Here is a 19244-nt window from a genome sequence, read left to right on the forward strand (position 1 = left end):
GCTTTGCTATTTGTTTTTTTGTTGTGACTAACTGGCTGCTAGCCATAATTTAGATGAGGGAATGGGTAGCAGAAGGAGTTGCTTCTTTTCTTTTTGTGCTTTTATTTCACCCATAAAAATATCTGTTCTTGGACTTCTTAGAAAACAGTTATATTTTAAGTATTGGGCCAGTTTTACATTCCTGATAGAAAAGCAGCTTTCTAACATGTAGTTCTCTGCCAAATATTTTTAAGTTGTTTTACTTCAGTATATAGCCTTAAAAACTAAGAATATTTTTCTACATAGCATAAATAGTATTACTACTACTCTTTAAAAAATTATTAATTCCCTAAAATTGTCTTAATACTCACGGATATTCAGATCTTTCGAATGATACAATTGCTTGGGACAGACATCCTGTTGTCCAACTATTAGTGACACTAACATTTATTCATTTATTTTTTTAGTACAGGGTCTACAGTGTCTCACTACATAGATGGGACTCATAGTCATTCTCCTGTGTTCAGCCTCCCAAGGGCTGGGATTACAGGTGCACACCACCACGCCCAGTCTCAATTGCCATCTCAGTGCACCCTGGGGGCAGGGCTGGCACAGCAAGCTGAGGATCCAACCCCAATCCCTGTGTCTGCCAAAGCAGGCACTTTAGTATGCTGAGCTATATGGCCACCCCCAGTGATACTAATATTGATTACTACATTTTACATAATAACAGTATGCTCCCTCCTGCCATCTATATTTATTTAATCCTTGCTACCTGAAGACACATCGTGTGACATTATTTTAACATTATGTCAACCCTTTCGCAAATGCTTTTATGTCACTGGATATCCTTCCTTGAGCATATGATTTCTTTAGGGATTATAAAATGAAAATTTTCATACTGTATCATTTCAGTTACAAATAAAATCTTTGGTTGTTCTAAAATTCACTTTCACTGGGGATGTAGCTCAGTAGCATAGCACCTACATGGCAGTCACGAGGTTGTGAGTTCAGTTCCCAGTGCAAAAAAAATTCACTTCCTGCTAAAAAATAACAGGATGAATGTTTAATTTTGATTTTTATCAGCTTTTTAAATGAGCTGGATTTATAGCCACTTCAAGTGATACCGAACTATACCCCTGGGTATGACATTCAGCTTGTTATATTTAAAGCTGCAAGGTACTTAAAGTATGGAGATCTCCACTTTTTTTTTTTTTTTTTTTTTTTTTTTGGAACCAGGGATTGAACTCAGGCCCTTGTGCTTGCCAGGGAAGCGCTTATTCCACTGAGCCATCTCCCCGGCCCCCAGGATCTCCACTTTATATCATTCACCTTTCTGTTTACACTGTTGATCATAGAGGATTGGAGTATGAAATAGGTTGACTTGTGTACAAAAAAGCAGTGATATTTGCATGGTGCTTAGGTGCACCAAACCCACTTCACTGTGATAGACAATTCACTGTGACAAATATCCTAGCTAAACCTTGAAAACAATGTTAAATTGAGATGATATTCTGTTATGTTCCTGAATTTGTCTATTTCTTTATACTATAAAAAACCACACATAAAGTACTGTTTTCCTAGGCTTAGGTGATTAACAACTGAAAGCTCGTTGGGGTAATCTCATTAACACTGATTTTTAATTCTATGATTCTTTTTCCTCTTTGGCCCTTATTCTACTGCTGGTGACCTTTTTTCTTGAGAAGCATAAGGAAGTTTATTCAGCCAAATTTTAAGTATACATGCAAAGAAAATAGTGTGTGGGCCCTCAGGAGTGAGGCACACTGTAGTCTGGAGATGGAGCTATTTAGAGAGGAGTATGCTGGGGGTGTACAAATCTGTGGAGCTTGGGAGTCTTTAGAAAGCCTAGGTTTGGTTTAAAAGAGAGAAGTGGCAACCCTCCCCCGACCAGACTGATGGCCTTATTTTTTTTAATTGGCAGTATAAGGACTGAATTACTTTTTCCACAAGTGATTTTTTTTTTGAGACAGGGTCTTGCTATGCATTTCAGGCTCTCCTTCAGCTCACTGTGTAGCCCAGGCTGGCCTTGAACTCCTGACAGTCCTCCTGCTTCAGCCTCCCAAGTACTGGGATTACAGGAGTGTGCCACCATGCTGATCACTAATTCTAAAATTAGACTGTCATATAATTAATGAAATTAAATTGGCCAGAGCATTGTATTTGTTTATCATACCTTATATAGACACATTCCATGCAGTACACAGGAAAAGGCTACAGTGCCAATAAAGGGTAAAAATGAGAGAAATCTAAAGTTTAGGATGGATTAAAGTGCCTGCTTAGGCAGACATAGGAGCTGGGGGATCAATCCCTGGCCTGCCATGCTGCCCCCCGCCCCCGGGTGCACTGAGACAGAGATTGAGACTGGGTGTGTTGGCACACATCTGTAATCCCAGCGCTTGGGAGGCTGAAAACAGGAGGATCACTATGAGTCTGAGCTGTGTAGTGGGACCTTGTAGACCCTGTGCTAAATACATAAAAAAATAAAAAATAAAATTTAGGGATGAAACTACCAATTGAAAAGACTGATGTTTTCTTGGAGAACATTTATGCTTCAGTATTCACCTTATTGAAACAAATTGCTTTTTTTCTTGTCCAGCACAACTAAGCATTGGATCCAGTGACCAAAACTAATAAAAGTATTATTTTCAGTGTGCACTTAATTTTTTTTACAAATAAATATTTATTGTAGAAAATTGAACTGCAGGCAATCAAGAAACAAACCACACTTCATGCTATCACTTACAAATAACTATCTTTAACATTATATGAATAACACAAATAGACAGAAATGTTCTCACTGATTGAAGGAATAATAGCAACAACAGCTTGTGCTTTCTGAAGCTTTAGTAATGGCCAGATACTTTTCTAAGCCCTTCCTCCGTTAATCTGTCTCCATCCTAAGGTCAGTGTATATTATCTTCATTATTCAGCTGAAAAAACTGAGACACCAGAATGATATGTAGCGTGCTCAAGGTTACCCTGCTAGTATACAGTGGTGCTGAGATCCAAGTTTAACTAATAAGTGATAGAGCTGGGATCTGAACCCAGGCATCCTAAGTCTCCAGCCCACACTTTCAAGCCCCCGTGTTATATATTTTAATGAAATTATCATATTGAATTTTATTCAAATTAAACAAATGAGGAAGAGACAGATGTAACTAAAGAAATTTCTGAACTTCTGACTTCTGATAAACTATTATATACGTATGTATATATATATTTTTTCTTTTTTTGAGGTGGAGTCTTGCTGTGTTGCCCACAGTGACCTCAAACCTCTGGATTCAAGTAATTCTTCTTCCTCAGCCTCCCAAGGAGCTGAGACTACAGATGCATACCACATTCCCTGCTTATCATCCTTTTTAATGATTGTTCAGAAGATGAGTTTTTCCATCTGCACTCCCCACTGACTCCCTGCTGTTCAAGTAGCTCAGTCTCTGCACTGTCACTGCCCTCATACAGAGCTCTCTTTCAGTCTTCTATGTATGGCTATATATTTAATGCTCACTGCTGGATTTTATGCCAGTGTCACTAAGTCATCTTGGGTGTTTGAAGTTCTTACAGTTTTCTCAGGAAGGTTTCGTGGGACTAGCATTTTCTGAATGAGTTCCACTTTAATAATATATTTACTGCAAGACATTTTAGCAAGATATCAAAATCATGTCCTGTCATCCATTTTCTTTTGGCATAAAATGTCAAAGAAATCTGAAAATATAATTTTCTATGTTAAAACCCTTGGTCTTTTTGTCTGCTAGTTAAATTTTTTATCTTTAAAATCCAGTAACTTTCCCAGAATGTATCTTGGTTGTGTTGGTCATTCTGCTTTACTTTCTGAAGTACAGGTTGAGCACGTCTAATCTGAAAATTCAAAATCCAGACTATTCCAATATCTGAAACATTTGAAGCACCAACATGATGCTACAGATGAAAAATTCCACACAATAAAACTTTATTATATGCACAAAATTACTTAACGTGTTGTGTAAAATTACCTGTAGGCTGTGTATATAAGCAAAATACATGAATTTTGTGTTTAGATTTAGATCACATCCCAAAGATAGCTCATCATGATATATATGCAAATACTCACAAATCCAAAAACACTCCCAAATAACAGAGACTCTGGCTCTAAGCATTTTTTAAATGTAGTTGGTACAGGCTCTGCAGGATCTAGGGTCTCACTACATAGATCAGATTCATAGTGATTCTGTTTTCAGCCTCCCAACTGCTGGGATTACAGGCACGTGCCATCATACCCATCCTCAATCTCCGTCTCAGCACATCCCAGGGGCAGAGCCAGCACAGTAGGCTCAGGGCTTGAACCCTAGCCACTGCGCTCTGCCTAAGCAGGTGCTTTAGTCCGCTGAGCTATCTGACCAGCCCAATTTAAGCATTTTGGAAAAGGGATATTCAAATAATTCTGGTTTTTTTCTTTGTTTGACTTCTGTATTTGTCATGTCCTCTTGAATAATTTTCACCCACTTGTCCTTTTCCTTTAAAAATCCTACCATTCATCTCCTGTTTCTCCTAAGGTGCTGTCTAATTAGCTATGGTTTACCTTATGTTTCTTCTAGTATAGTCTATTTATTTATTTATTTATTTATTTATTTATTTATTTTGTGTGTGTGGCCAGCTCAGCCCACAAGGGGGCGGGGCTGGCTGGCATGTGGTGCTGGGGGATTGAACCGCGGTCCTTGTGCTTTGCTAAGTTTGTTCTAAGTAGGTGCTTTAGACCACTGAGCCATCTCACCAGCCCTTCTAGTATAGTCTTCATTCCTAAAATAAAACTATTATTCTCTTTTCCTTTAAATTTTTTCCTGTTTTGTTATTTCATTTTTATTCTGGATTTTTATATTTTATTCCATATAATTTATACTTTTTCATATAATGTAACTTTTTTTTTTTTAATGGAACTGCGGATTGAACTCAGGCCCTTGTGCTTGCCAGGGAAGCGCTTATTCCACTGAGCCATCTCCCCAGCCCCATGTAACTTATTTTAAGTAGTTCAGCTAGTTTTTTGTTTGTTTTTAATGTATCTGGAGGCTAGGGAGATAGCTCAGTGGCATAAGCGCCTGCCAGGCAAGTACAAGGTACTGAGTTCAATCCCCACTACTACAAAAAAAAAAACCTTTTGTAATTTTAATGTATTTGGTTGTTACAGGGTCTCACTACGCAGCTTGTACTCATAGTGATCTTCCTCTTTTCAGCCTCCTCAGTGCTGGGATTACAGGCCTGCGCCACCATGCCCGGTCTCTGGATGGCTCAGCCTGTCTTGGGGGTGGTCCCAGTGCAGCATGCGGTGGGAGGAGGGGGATCGAACCAAGTCCTTGTGCTTGCCCAAGCTTGCCCAAGCTTGCCCAAGCAGGCTCTTTATTCTGCTGAGCTATCTCGCTGTCACCAGTTCAGCTAATTTGAAATAAGACTGTAATGTTCATTGATATTAGACTTCATGAACTTCTTTTTTAGGCTTTTTAAAATCTATTTAGTGCAGGTTCTGAAGGGTCTCACTACGTAGACTGTAGATTGGACTCATAGCGATCCTCCAGTTTTCAGCCTCCCAAATGCTGAGATTACAAGCTCGAGTCACCACGCTGTCTCAGTTGCTGTTGCAGAGCGCTCTGGGGGCGGGGCCAGCATGGCTTGTGGTGCCTGGGATCGAACCCCCATCCCTGTGCTCTGTTTTGTTTTGTTTTGTTTTGTTTTTTTCAATACTAGCGATGGAATTCAGAACTTTGAGCTTGCTGCACAGGTGCTTATGCCACTCCTGGTTCAAAAGCATGTTTTTTATTTTTGTTTTTGTTTGTGGTCCCAGGGATGGAACTTAGGACCTTGCACTTAAGCTGCAGAGCTATATCCCCAGCTCTCAGGCATGTTTTAATTCTGAAAGGGTATTATTCTATTGCTCTTTTTAAAAATATATTTGGTACAGGGTCTCACTATGCAGCTGGGACTCCTAGTGTAGTGATCCTCCTGTCTCAGCCTCCCCAGCCCTGGGATTACAGAAGTGCATCATCACACCGGGTTTCAGGGCCACACGGCGCAGGACCTGCATGGCATGTGGTACCCAGGATTGAACCAGATCCTTGCACTTGCCAGGCAGGCCCTTAGACCACTGAGCTATCTTCCCCGCTATATGTTGCTCATTTTTACATGAAATTAATATCCTGAACTTTTTGAAGGAAGATTGATTTGGGTTAGATTTTTTTCTAATGTCATGACTATAAAGCTCCATTTTCTATGATATTTCAGAATTGTTCAAAATTAGAGTGAATTCCTCTCTGAAATATTCTTACCCTGCCTGTGTGCCACCTCTGCTTTTTCTGTTTCTTTTTTTTTCAAAGTTTTATTGATAAACAGACAGTTTCAAATCAAATCGGAAGTACAGTTTCAACAAATATACACTGCATATATTCTTCTTAGTGGTTAATTGCTGTACAAGATGCAGACTTGTGATCCTATTTACAAACACCATTAGAACAAATCATTCTATTCATTAAGAGAATGCAACTATATATCTATCCCAACCACTTTGAATACACAGATACAAAATGGACATTCATAGTTATACCCCGTTTTTTTTAAGTTCTGTTATTGAATATTATAGGTGTGTAAACTCAGCAAAATATTCTAAAAGAGTCCAGTAGCCCATAATAGCATTGGGTCTTCTGTTTAACTGGCAATGTCAGAAATTATTGACCTGAGTCCCCCACAGCTCAACTTAACAGCATGGCTTTATTTCCTATATTTCGTCTTCATACTTTTCTACTGGATGGTTAAGACCAAGGTAAAGCAGGACCTGTGCAACAAGAGTTGTAGCTTTTTGGTCTGAGAAGGTCAGTGTCTGTTTCTTTTTTAAATGTTTCATTTTCTGTTTTCATTTTTCTCCTTCATTCCTTCCATCCATTCATCCATTTCTTCTACATCAGTCTGGGCTTTCTACTTTCTTGTTCATGTTTTTCATCTCTCTGTCCTTGGCAATTTGGAATCTATTCTCACTAGTTGCTCCTGAGTTCAGCTTTACCCTGCAAGGGAGCTGAGGATGATTCATTGTGAGGGTCTCAGTTTAGACTGTGGACTCTCTTCATTTCTTCACTGTTTGGAGAGGCAAATCACTTCCATATGCTGCTCTTACTCATAAATTACTTAACATTTGAGAAAATTAATTTAGAATTTTCTAATCTCTCCGATGCCGTGTTGATTCCTTCTATGTATTCTTCCCCAGCTGATACAGTTTTGACTTTATAGCTATCTCTGGTTTGTCTTCACCTACTATTATTTTGGAATTCATAGGGAAATCATTTTCATACATCTTAGTTTATACTGTGTCAGGGAAATTTGATCGTGTTTTCCTACTTACCTTTTCTATACATACTTTTAAAAATAGTGGCATTGAGAGATTAAAAAACCTTAACTTCCCTCCAGAATTTCTCTGCAAACAAAATACTATGGATAAAATCCTGCCACCTATTTTTAAAGAACCTCTGACTGATTTTTGCAGGGTTTTTATTTTTTTTTCTTTATTTATCTTTTTGCATGATTCTGAGAGGCTTTTTTTCTGTGATAAACCCAGGGCCTCTCTCACAAAAGGCAAGTGTTCTACCACTGAGCTATAACCTCAGCCTTGTTTTAAATTCTTTGGTTGATATTGACAAATTGTCATCACAAGATGTTGCACATTAAATTCCATTAAATATACTGGCTAAATAGGTTATGATGCATTCATGCAATGAAATATTATGCAGAGGATAAAGAAAATAGGATCAACCTATTTTACTGATGTGTAAAAACATAACATATGCTATTAAAATACCAGGTTACCTATGTAGAGGATGATTTTTTCATGTTAAGAAAACAGGAGCATTAGAATATACAAAAATCACATTTATTTACTAGAAGGATAGATAAGAATTAGGTTGTATGAGTTTATATACTTGCCAATAGCACATCCAAATGGTTGGTCACATTTTTATCAACTCTCAGTTATCTCGTTTAAACAAACTAGTGCTAAATTGACAGGTGAGAAAAGGGCATCTTAATTACACCTGTAAGGTTTAATGTCTTCACAAGTTTATTGGCTTAAATTATTTTGTGAAATTGTTGTACCCTGTCTGTCTCCCCTCTATGGTATTCATCTTTTTATGGTGGTTTATAAAGTTTTTTGTATGTCATATATTAATCCTTTGGTTTATCAATTTTTGCCTTTTTATTGTATTTAGAATGATTAATGATGTACAAAATATTAACTTTTCTGTACTAAAACTCCTTTTATTTTTATATATTGAAAGCCCTTTCCACTTCATATATATATGAATATATATAGTCCCCTATATTTTTTATTACTTGATTTTTTTTTACATTTAGTCTTTAATTCAGCAAGGATTTATTTGAGTAATCTATGACATGGGATTTGAATTTGTTTTTCAAATGCTTGGCCAGTTGTCTTAGTGCCATTTAGTGAATAAGCCATTATTTTGAGGTCATGTATTTTTTCAGACTGTTTTCATTAGTTATGTTAGCAGACATGTGCAATTTTGTAGCCCCTGCTCCAATTAACATACAGAATATTAGCTAGATGTGGTGCTGCATTTCTTTAATTTCAGTTCTTTGGGAGGCTGAGACAGGAAGAGTTCTAGCCCAACTTGGGCAGCTTAGCAAGAGCCTGTCTCAAACAAACAGACACATGACTGGTGATACAACTCAATGCCAAGTCACTGCAATACCAAAAGAAGGAAGAAGGAAGAGGGAGAAGAAGGGGGAGAGGAGGAGGGAGTGGGGAGGAGGGAAGAAGAAACAGAATTTTTAAAGCATACCCCAAAATTCCATCATGCCTTTTCACAGTCAGCTCCCTTCCTGATCCTGGAGCTTGGCCACCACTGATTTGTATTCTGTCCCCTAAAGTTTGACCTTTTCCAGTGTGCCATTTATATAAATGGAACCATAAAGTGCATAGCATTTTGAATCTGGTTTCTTTCACTTATCATGATACATTTATGAGACATCTGTGTTTTTGCATATTTCAACAGTTCATTCCTTTTTATTGCTAAGCAATATTCCTTGGTATGGCTGTACCATAGTTTATTTAACCATTCACTTTTCCAAGAACATTGAGCTTATGTCCAATTTAGACACATTATAAAGTTAAACTGCATAAATATTCCTGTAGAAATATTTGTGGACATGTTTTCATTTCTTTTGGGTAAAGACCTAAGAGTGGGACTTCTGAGTCATGTGGTGAGCATGTGTTTAGTTGTATAAGAAACTATCAGGTGTTTGCCATTCTGACTGTACTGTACACTTTCTCCAACAGTATGTGAGAGATCTAGTTACAGCGCATCCTCATCAGCGCTTGGAGTTGCCAGTATTTTTAACTTTACCCACTCTACCAAGCATGGCAAGATTAAATACTATTGTTAGAATGTTTTTAAGTAGTATTTTCCCAACTTATAAATTCTCTGAGATAGAATGCTCCACTTACCACATGCATCTCTAGTTGCATAACCTGTAGCAACTGAATAGTCATAGTTACTCTTGCTTCTGTTTCCTTGTTTCTGTTTCTTTCCCTAAGCTTAAAGAACCGTAGAACTTGTAGATGGAAACAGAGCTTAGACCTAGTCTAAAGCAATGGTTAACAAACTTTTTCTGTAAAGGGCCTGGTAATAAATATTTTTGGTTTTGCAAACCACTTGATAGCTGTTACAGTTCACCTCTGCTGTGTTAGCCTGAAAACAGCTAGAGGCAATACAGAAACAAATGAGCATATTCCAATACAAATTTACATACTGAAATAGGAAGTTAGCAATACTGGCCAGTGGGCAATAGTTTGCCCACCTCTGGCTTAGCCTAATAACTTTATTTTTATAGGTGAAAGAATAGAGCTCAGATTTCGCCCTTTCCCCAGATATACAAGTACAGAAGGCAAGTTCTAGGATGCTGGCTTTCACCATAAAAGACATGCTTGAATTGGGTTTGGAATGAACTTGGCTTATGTGTAGTGTTTAGCAATTAATATTAAAGTTACTACTGCATCACATTTCAAAGATTTTTATTGCAGTAAGACTTTTAGGCCATCCTATATATTGTCATTGCTCTACATGTTAATTGACTTTAAATTATATCACGGAAGCAATGGTCAAATTTGAGGGGTAAGCAAACTAAGATAATAAATGTTCAAGTGAAAGCAGTTAAAATAAATGCATGCTACCCTTTTTTTTCATCTTCAAAGGCTGTTTCCAACTCTGAAATTGTCCATATTTGTGTATCTGAGTTTTTGGGGTTTGGGTCTTTTTTTTTTTGTACTGGGAATTGAACTCATAATCTCATGTTTGCCAGGCAGGCAGTGCGCCACTAAGCTATCTTCCCAGCCCAAGTTTGTATATCTGTTGAGGTCACAAAACACCATGCAACAGTCCCATGCTTTTCCAATCTGTAATGTTAATTCTTTTTTTTTTGTTTTATTTTGTTTTTTTGGTGAAACCAGGGATTGAGCTCAGGCCCTTACTCTTGCCAGGCAAGTGCTTATTCTACTGAGCCATCTCCGCGGCCCCTGTAGTGTTAATTCTTGATTGTTTTGTCTTATTATTAATTGTTAAAATAGATGAATATTCTTAGGTCATGAAACAAAAAACCAGGAAAACAGATTTATGATTCCCCACATGCAAACCTAAAAATAAACATTGGCTCTGAGTACTCAGGAAAAGAACATTGCTGAGAAAAATTGTTGTGTATATTTTTTTTCTCCCTTGCAGCACTGGAAGAAGTATGACATCTGTGAGAAGCAATCCAAAGAAGAAACTGACTCAGTAGTGCTGATAGAAAACGTGAAGAAGACCTCTCAATGATTGGGATAATTTATTTTGCTTCCAGCGTAACCTTGTGAATATTCCTCATATTCTACATTTGTTATCTGGGGACTCATTAAATGAAAACTGAAACTACTGGAACCTTTAAAAGCAGGCAGCCCATAAGAGCCACAAGTTTTTGTGTGAGTCATCCATCCAAAATCTAAAAATAATGGGCCCTTTGAAGATGGTAAAGGAGTCATTCTTACTGAATTCTAAAAGCAGATATCCTTTGCAAAGTCTTCACACTAAGGGACAAAACAAAAAATTGATGGTAACTGTAGAATTTAATCTTAGTGAGAGCTGTGACAACTCCCTAAGGGATCTATGATGATGCATATACTTTGTGTCAACACCAAAGAATTATATTTGTATGCCAACTTACTTTTGGATGTAAATACTAATGTCAAACATGACTCAGAGAATATCTAACAACTAAAATTGGTATCTATTGTTTGAGATCCCAGCGAATAATGTTTGTGGCTACTGAAGCCCCTTACAAGTCTGGAAACATCTGCTGTGATAGTATTTTTCTGTCCTTTGAAAGCCCCAGAAATCACTGTTGGCCATGATAATTAAAACCGTAAAAAAGGGTAGAGGCAGCTTCTTGACCAAGGCCATTCCATGCCATTGCAGACTTTTAAACACAATGGAGCAGAATGACTCATTGGGTATTAGAGTTTGAACCAAGGAATTGCTCATGAGGTATTTTTCTTCACTTCTGTTACTCACATCAAATGTTGACTACATGTTTGGCTTGTACATCAGTGCCTAGGTATGAGGGACACACTCTGACACTGGGTTTACAGTCTAGTTGGTACTCTTTTGGTCTTACCACTCCCTTTATCGCCAACCAATCAGTTGTCAGATTTTTCACCTTCCCAACTTCCATGTCAATATTTCCTTTTGTCCTCTCCCTCATTCCTTTCCTTATGGTCTTTTGATCTTCATTGGATATTGGGAAATAAATCTGCTTAGAACACCTAAAGGAGCAGGGATGAATTTGCATCTCAGGTGCCATGTGAACAGACTTAGAAACAGTAACTAATTCTTGCACATTTTATAACTTCCACTTGAATCTGAAGTTGTTGAGGGTTTTCAGTATTTAATGTTTATGCATTTTCTAAACCTCAATGAGATACTATCTTCACTTAGCTATTTACTTGAGAAAAAAGGTCTAGTTATATTAATTTCTCTGTCTATAAAATGGGCCCTAGGTTCCTCTCTTCCCTGCCACAAATGGTTAAGTAGATTTTATGTATTCCATTGATAGGCAGGGCTCCAACATATATACTCAATTTTATGTATGTTAGGGTTCCATTCTCCCCCATTCCCGCAATGTATGCACATATATTCTTTCTATTTCCTCCAGATTTAAAGAAGTAAATGAGAGCTATCTCCCCTTCTCTCTCACACACAGATTCAGATTGGTAGTAGGAGTTTAAGAACATTATATCGCAAGTTCTCATATCATCTACCAGTTCTTAATAATAAAATGATGCTACTTGCGATTCCTTTTCTTAGAGCAGCAGCAGATAAGAGGGCTCTGCTTTCCACATGTTTAGACAAACGTGACAGCCTGCTTCTATAGGAGTAGAGAAGCACTGTGCCTGGCAGTGCTGAGGAGATTGGAACAGGTGGTGTTTCCCCTGCTCATTGAGTTTATTAGGTTGAGGTGGGATACAGGCATAATAAGTGTTCAGTTTCTTCTACTGTTCACTGGAAAGAATTCTTGGTTTTCCTATGTAGAAATGAGATTATATCCTTTTTTATAATTCTGTGAAGCAAAACACTGAAAGGTTTCAATCAAAGCCATTCTTACTGTTGGTCTACTTTGATAGCAATGAGAAGGAGGCTTAGAAATTCCCAAACCACTACTGATGGTGACAGTTGTACAGCCTACAAGTGAGGAAATCATATTTTGTTTCTGTTCTCCTCTTCTGGAAGTAAAATAGACAGGAGAGAAGAGAGCAGTACATTATGAGAGTACCAATAATTGCTGTTTAGTTGCAAAAAAGGCATCCAGGACATAGGAACTCACGGAAGCATTAATACATCACCTACAAGACAATACTAGGGTCATTTTTACTATGTTATCAAACCTGTAGTTTTCCCCTATTTACCTAGGAAAGCCCAATGTAAGGATTGTCATTCCAACTCTTTCATTAAAAAAGGTTTTCTGCATCAGGGCACTGAAGGTATACGTGAAATAATGTTAACGTTTTTGGTAATGTCTTGAACTAGGGTGATTTTTGTCTATAGGAATACATGAGTAATTATGCATAAAATATCTTTTTCTACGTTGCCAAAAAGTTTTCCTTTGGTTTTACTTTGGGGGAAAGTGTTGTAAGGAGTGGGTGGTAGAGAAAATTGGAGTTAAAAGAATAAACATTGTAAAAATATGTTTCAAGGTAGGTGTTCTATGATGATTTATCAGAAGCTTCCCTCATGTTCTATGCCTGTGTTTTCTGAGAACACATGTACTTAGTTTAATATTAATACAGTCTTTGCAAGTAGCATGTAAAGGGACATATGTATTTGATAAATTGTGGTTATAATAAATAATGGAAATGAAGAGCTTGTCCTTTGTAGTACTAAGCTAAACATAGAGTTCAGAATGCTGTCAAGGTTTGCGTGATATATACATGATATACACAATACACTGGACTGTCATAGCATATGTGATGGGAGATCTCTAGTTACAAATCACATTAGTAGGTTAGATTTGAGGCTGAGAATTGGCTTTTAGTAGCCATTCTTAAGAAATGGTGATATGATTTCATATTTTCTATAATTATAACAACATGATTTAAATGTCAGAGTTTTTTTCTCACTTGTATTAATTTCTAGGAGCATATCTGTAGCCATACCACATGGGTTAATTATTCTGAATCTCTACTGGATTCAGACTCTAAAGCATGGCAGGTGCTGATCAGGTTATTTCGGTAACTATCTGGGATTATCTGGGAAAATTCTGGAAACCCGTGTCCAGCTAATGATAGTTGTTTGTTTAAATAAGAAACCGTTTTTTTCCCAGAACACTAAGTTTTATTTGGCATTTCATTCAAATTAAATCTCTAGGAATGAGGAGCCCTTGTTAGAGGGCACAATGGTCAAAAAACCCTCAGATCTCATAGTGAACTGCCAGCTGAGGTTCCTTGCTGGGATCACTGCCGCCTTCCAGGTACAGATTATTCTAAGTATACTGCTTTAGTCCCACAGGCTGGTAGCTGGGGTACATCTCCCCTACCCAGAACATTAAAAGCATGAACACCATGAAGCCAAAGAGATGGTTACACATGATACTCAAAAAAAAAACAGGTGTGGGAGATGTGTCCACATGGTTCTGGATATACATGTCTAGATGCCAGTGAATCAGTTCACCCCAGTTCAACCTCAGGGGTGGTCCCATTCAAACCATGGGTCCCTCTCATGCTCTGGGTGGTCAGGCAGCTTTGGGTAGTCTCTATACCCCATGCCTTCATATGGGTAAGGCTCATAGTCTTCCGTAAGCATATTATACTTCTTGGTGGTGCCTGCCTGTTCCTCTGGGGTCCTGGATAGGCACCTGGTAGCATGTTCCTGGTAATGTAGGAGGTTATCCGTGCCCCCAACAGCACCACCTGCCATGCTGTTCTTTGCAGCCACAGGAAACCCAGAGCCAGATCCTGGGCTCCCGCCATCTTCACCCAAGAAACCTTTTTTTATCCAAGTATGGTGGTGTACAACCTGTAGTCCCAGCACTCACAAAGCTGAAGAACCACTATGAGTTTGAGGCCATCTGGGCTGCAAAGTGAATTCAAGGCCAGCCTGAACTGCATAGTGGACCCTGTCTCAAAAAGACAAAGAAATAAACGCTTTCTAATTCTTAACATTTTACTCCTGAGTATTATGGCAGAAATCTTTTAATTGGAGACACTGATGGTCATACATCTCTGTGAAATCTATGGAAACCAAATTTCTGTAGCCATGGACATGCTTACTAGTCTTGGAGAGGAGAGGAGCTAAAATGATCTAAACACATTTACTTTCCTTAGTGGTTTTCCATTTTGTCATTACCCTAAACTCTGACTTTTTAAAAAGTGTAACTTAGGGCCGGCCAAATAGCCCAGCGGATTAAAGCACCTGCAAGCAGGAGCAGGGACTGGGTGTTTGATCCCCGGGCCTGCTATGCTGGCCCTACCCCCAAGGCACACTGAGACGGGAATTGAGATTGGGCATGGTGGCGTGCACCTGTAATCCCAGCTCTTGGGAGGCTGTAAACAGGCGGATCACTGAGTCCGATCTAGCAGTGAGACCCTGAACTTCCTGTAGACCCTTCCCTAAAATAAAAATAAATAAATAAATAAATAAATAGTGTAACTTTATTTTCCTATGAATAGCATATTATGCTACTCAGTACTAGTTATAAAAGAAAGTGAGGAAATAAAAGCATTTATTTCAGAACTTTGCTTTATTTCAACCTTAATGATTAGGTCAAGCAAGAATTCTTTTGTAAATACTGTAACTAAATCATGGTGTGCTTTTACTTTACACAAGGGCAAAGTTTTACTGACACCTGGATGTGGTAGATATTTTCCTTACATCAAGCCCCAAGATGACTTCTTCCTGAAGGTTCTTTGGTCCACCCAAATCAGCAGTTTCACAAGTGGCTAGCATGGGTGTGCTTAAAAAAATACCTAACACATTTGGCGTATCTGCAGCCATTTTTCCTGAAAAGCATGAAAGACTGGGCTGGCCAGATAGCTCAGCAAATTAAAGCGCCTGCTTAGGCAGTGGCAGGGACTGGGGTTTGATCCCTAGAGTGCCTTGCCAGCCCTGCCCCCGGGGCGGGCTAAGACTGCTACTGAGACTGGACGTGGCAGTGCATGCCTATAATCCCAGTGCTTGGGAGGCTGAAAACAGGAGGATCACTGAGTTGGAATTCCATAGTGAGACCCTTTAGACCCTGTACTAAATACATTAAAAAACATGAAAGACTGCTTGTATGATGACATTTGTTATATTGCCTAAAATAGAGTCCATTTAAATTTAGCACTTATAAATTTGATAATTGAATTTAACTCTTTGATTTTTATTTCATCAAAAGAACACACACATAAATTTAAACCTCAAAGAGTATTACAGAGTTTGCTGTGGTTGGATCTTGGTGTCCTCAAGAACACATATGGTAAAGGTTTATCCCCTAGAGAGATACTTTTGGGGGGATGGAGGCTATTTAAGAGGGGGTCCTAATAGGAGATCTTTGGGTCATAGGATGCATACCCTCATGCCCGTGGTGGGGCCATAGCCCCTTCCTCTCCCTCTTTCTTCTGGGCCACACTTTGCTACCATGATGTGCCAGCACCAACCCAAAGCAACAGGAATAACCAACCATGTACGTAAAACTACCATATTCTGAACCAAAATAAGTTTTTTTTTATAAGTTGATCATCTCACGCCTCTTTTGTAGAATGGAAACCTGACTAACACAAGGTGCATCATTAGGAAGCAGTTGCTCCCTACCCCAGCCCTGCTTATCCCCTATTCCTGCTCTTAGAAAAGATGTGCGTGTCCTAATTCCTGGAGACTCTTGAGTATGTAAGTTTACACAGCATGTGGGACTGTGGATGTGTAATTAAAATTACAGAGCTTAAAATAGGGAGGTTTTCCTAATTTTCTGGCCAGCTTCAACCTTGATCCCTTAAAAGCAGAGAAATTTCTTTCATAGAAGTAGAAGTGAAGAGAACCAAAATTTTCCTACTGGCTTGAGGATGTAAGAGACCATGTAGAAAGTGAGGAGGATCTGAATGCTACCAGTTAATTGAAATGCGAATGGCTTCCTCAGAGCCTCCATAGAGAAAGTGACAGACACATGATTTTGATGTTCTGGGACCTTGAGCAGAAAACTTAGCCATGTAATGTTGAACTTCAGACCTATAAAGATGTGAAGTAATAATTTTGATTGTTTTACATGATTTTTAAACATTTTTAGTAATTTCTTTTGCAGGGGCTGGGGAGATAGCTCAGTTGAATAAGCACTTGCCTGGCAAGCACAATGACCTGAGTTCAATCAATCCCCAGCTCTGCAAACAAAAAGAAGAGAGCAGATGAGCTGGCAGATGCCACTGCCTGGAGGATTCAGTGCCCCTCCTGCAGGAAGTCAAATTCCTGTCTAAAAAAAAAAAAAAAAAAAAAAAAAAAGAAAGAAAGAAAGAAAGAAAGAAATTTCTTTTGCTATACCATAGAACTACTTCTGAATATCACCCTCATACTTAATTCTGTTTATTATTTTTATGTAGTTTTAGAGATGACCTGTTCCTAATTGCTAAATGTTAACATGAGGAATTAGCTGCTTGCACTTTCTTTCTTTCTTCTTTCTTTCTTTTTCTTTCTTTCTTTCTTTCTTTCTTTCTTTCTTTCTTTCTTTCTTTCTTTTTCTTTCTTTCTTTCTTTCTTCTTTCTTCTTTCTTTCTTTCTTTCTTTCTTTCTTTCTTTCTTTCTTCTTTCTTTCCCTTCCTTCCTTCCTTCCTTCCTTCCTTTTCCTTTCTCCCTCCCTCCTTCCCTCCCTCCCTTCCTCCTTTCATTTTCTGGAATTGCTAGGGATTGAACCCAGGGTTTCATGGTTGCTTTCTCTACGTGCCTCCCAAAATACACTTTTCTTCTGCAAATATAAAAAAAAGGGTTACACTATTTAATACTTGAATTATACTGTGTAAATATTACTTCTACTTGATGCATATAGAGTAATTACTTATCTTTTTTAATTCCTGAAAACTTTTCTTTGAGTTTTTTTACATACTTATGTTATGAGATCAGGTCTAATTTTCTGAAAGAACGAAAAACTTCCACTCAATATAGTCAAACATAGTAGGCAATCTGTAAGTTCCATTTTTTTTCTCTGAAAGACTGTCCTCTTGGAATTTTTGCCCTCTTGATCATCCTAGAATGGTTATTTCCTTAGACCTGCAATGTAGCTGTAATCTAGGGAATTGCTTTTGCTTCTCTTCTGAGTTACTTTTGTTTCTTGGATCCCAAGTTATTTTATCTGTGCCTTTATGCTCTTGGTTTACTGGATCATACTCTATTGCCTTCCTTACAAATGCTGTGTTGGAGTTTATTTTAATAAACTCCTTGTCTGAATATATCTTCACACATAATTAAAATTTACATTACATGAGGAATTCCCCTTTGGAAATAATTTCCTCTGAACATTGAAATTATTATTATAATGTGTTTTTTCTAGTGTTGCTTTGGAAAATCTGGCTTTCTAATATTTCCAATTTTTAAATATACATTTTTCCCTTCTAGATTGTCTTTTGATCCCTAGTGCTTGAAATAAGAAGTCTTATTGTGGATCTTCTTTTATTTATTGAGGTGGAATCTTATGACCCTTTTCTTTTTTAAAATTTTATTCATGTGCATTAATATTCCATGCTGATAGGGCTTCTTTGGGGGTGGTACATGCATCTAATATATCTTTCTTAAAAAAGTTTTTCCATAATTTTATTGATAAACAAATAGCGATGAGACAGTTTCAAACCAAATTGATAGGACAGTTTCAATATTTAACATATGGCATACATATTTCCTAGTGGTTATTTGCTGTACAAGATGCAGACATGATATCCTATTTACAAATTCTATTAGAACAAATCCCTCTATTCATGAAGAGAATGTAACTATATATCTATCCTAACCATTTTGAATACACAGATACAAAAGGACATTCATCTGTATCTCATTTTTTGTTTAGTTCTGTTATATGAATATTATAAGTGTGTTAACTCAGCAAAATATTCTAAAAGAGTCCAATAGCCCATAATAGTATTGGGTCTTCCACTTGACTGGAAATGTCAGAAATTGTTGACCTGAGTCCCCTACAGTTCAACATAACAGCGTGACTTTATTTCTTATACTTTGTTTTTATACTTTTCTGCTGGATGGTTAAGACCAAGATAAACCATGATCTATGCAACAAGAGTTGTAGCTTTTGGATCTGATAAGGTCAGTGAAATCCCCTCAGGATTTATCCTGAGATCCTGTACCTCAGATTGTAGAACCTTTATCAGTGTCAGCCATGTGGATGAGTCATAGCCTTGCTTGGCCAATGTGCTCTCTGTGAAAGCCTGAGAGAGTGTCTTCTCCCCATGTGACTCTCCCTAGGCACACTCTACATCATCGATTACTTTCCTCTTTTGCCCCATAATCTCCTTGATCAGAAAATTTGGGACTCTACTACATTACATGATGTTACAGTACAAGTTCTCCTATGTCCTGAGTCTTAATTGACCATGGAAGGCTAGGGCCAAAATGTTGGCTTTCCTTGCGGCCCTCCTTTTTCTCTAATTTTGGTCTGCAAACTTAGGTTGTTAACCCTCCAGAAGAGAAGCTTATTGTTGTTACCATACAACCTAGGCTGTTAAGCTT

The 19244-nt window shown here is 37.9% G+C and overlaps 1 protein-coding gene and 1 pseudogene across 1 annotated transcript in view; one reads left to right on the forward strand and one right to left on the reverse strand.

Moving 5' to 3' along the window:
* Il13ra1 (interleukin 13 receptor subunit alpha 1) overlaps positions 1–12017 on the forward strand; it is a 59785-nt gene extending 47768 nt beyond the window's left edge. The window contains exon 12 of the mRNA XM_023706034.1: positions 10743–12017. Coding sequence (XP_023561802.1) covers positions 10743–10835 — 93 coding nt within the window. The 3' untranslated portion in view covers positions 10836–12017. The remainder of the gene's footprint in view (positions 1–10742) is intronic.
* Positions 12018–13959: 1942 nt separating this feature from the next.
* On the reverse strand, positions 13960–14518 carry LOC101578753 (annotated as a pseudogene).
* Between the last annotated feature and the right edge of the window lie 4726 nt (positions 14519–19244).

Source organism: Octodon degus, unplaced genomic scaffold (assembly GCF_000260255.1).
Source record: "Octodon degus isolate 3935 unplaced genomic scaffold, OctDeg1.0 scaffold00236, whole genome shotgun sequence".
Classification (NCBI taxonomy): Eukaryota; Metazoa; Chordata; class Mammalia; order Rodentia; family Octodontidae; genus Octodon; species Octodon degus.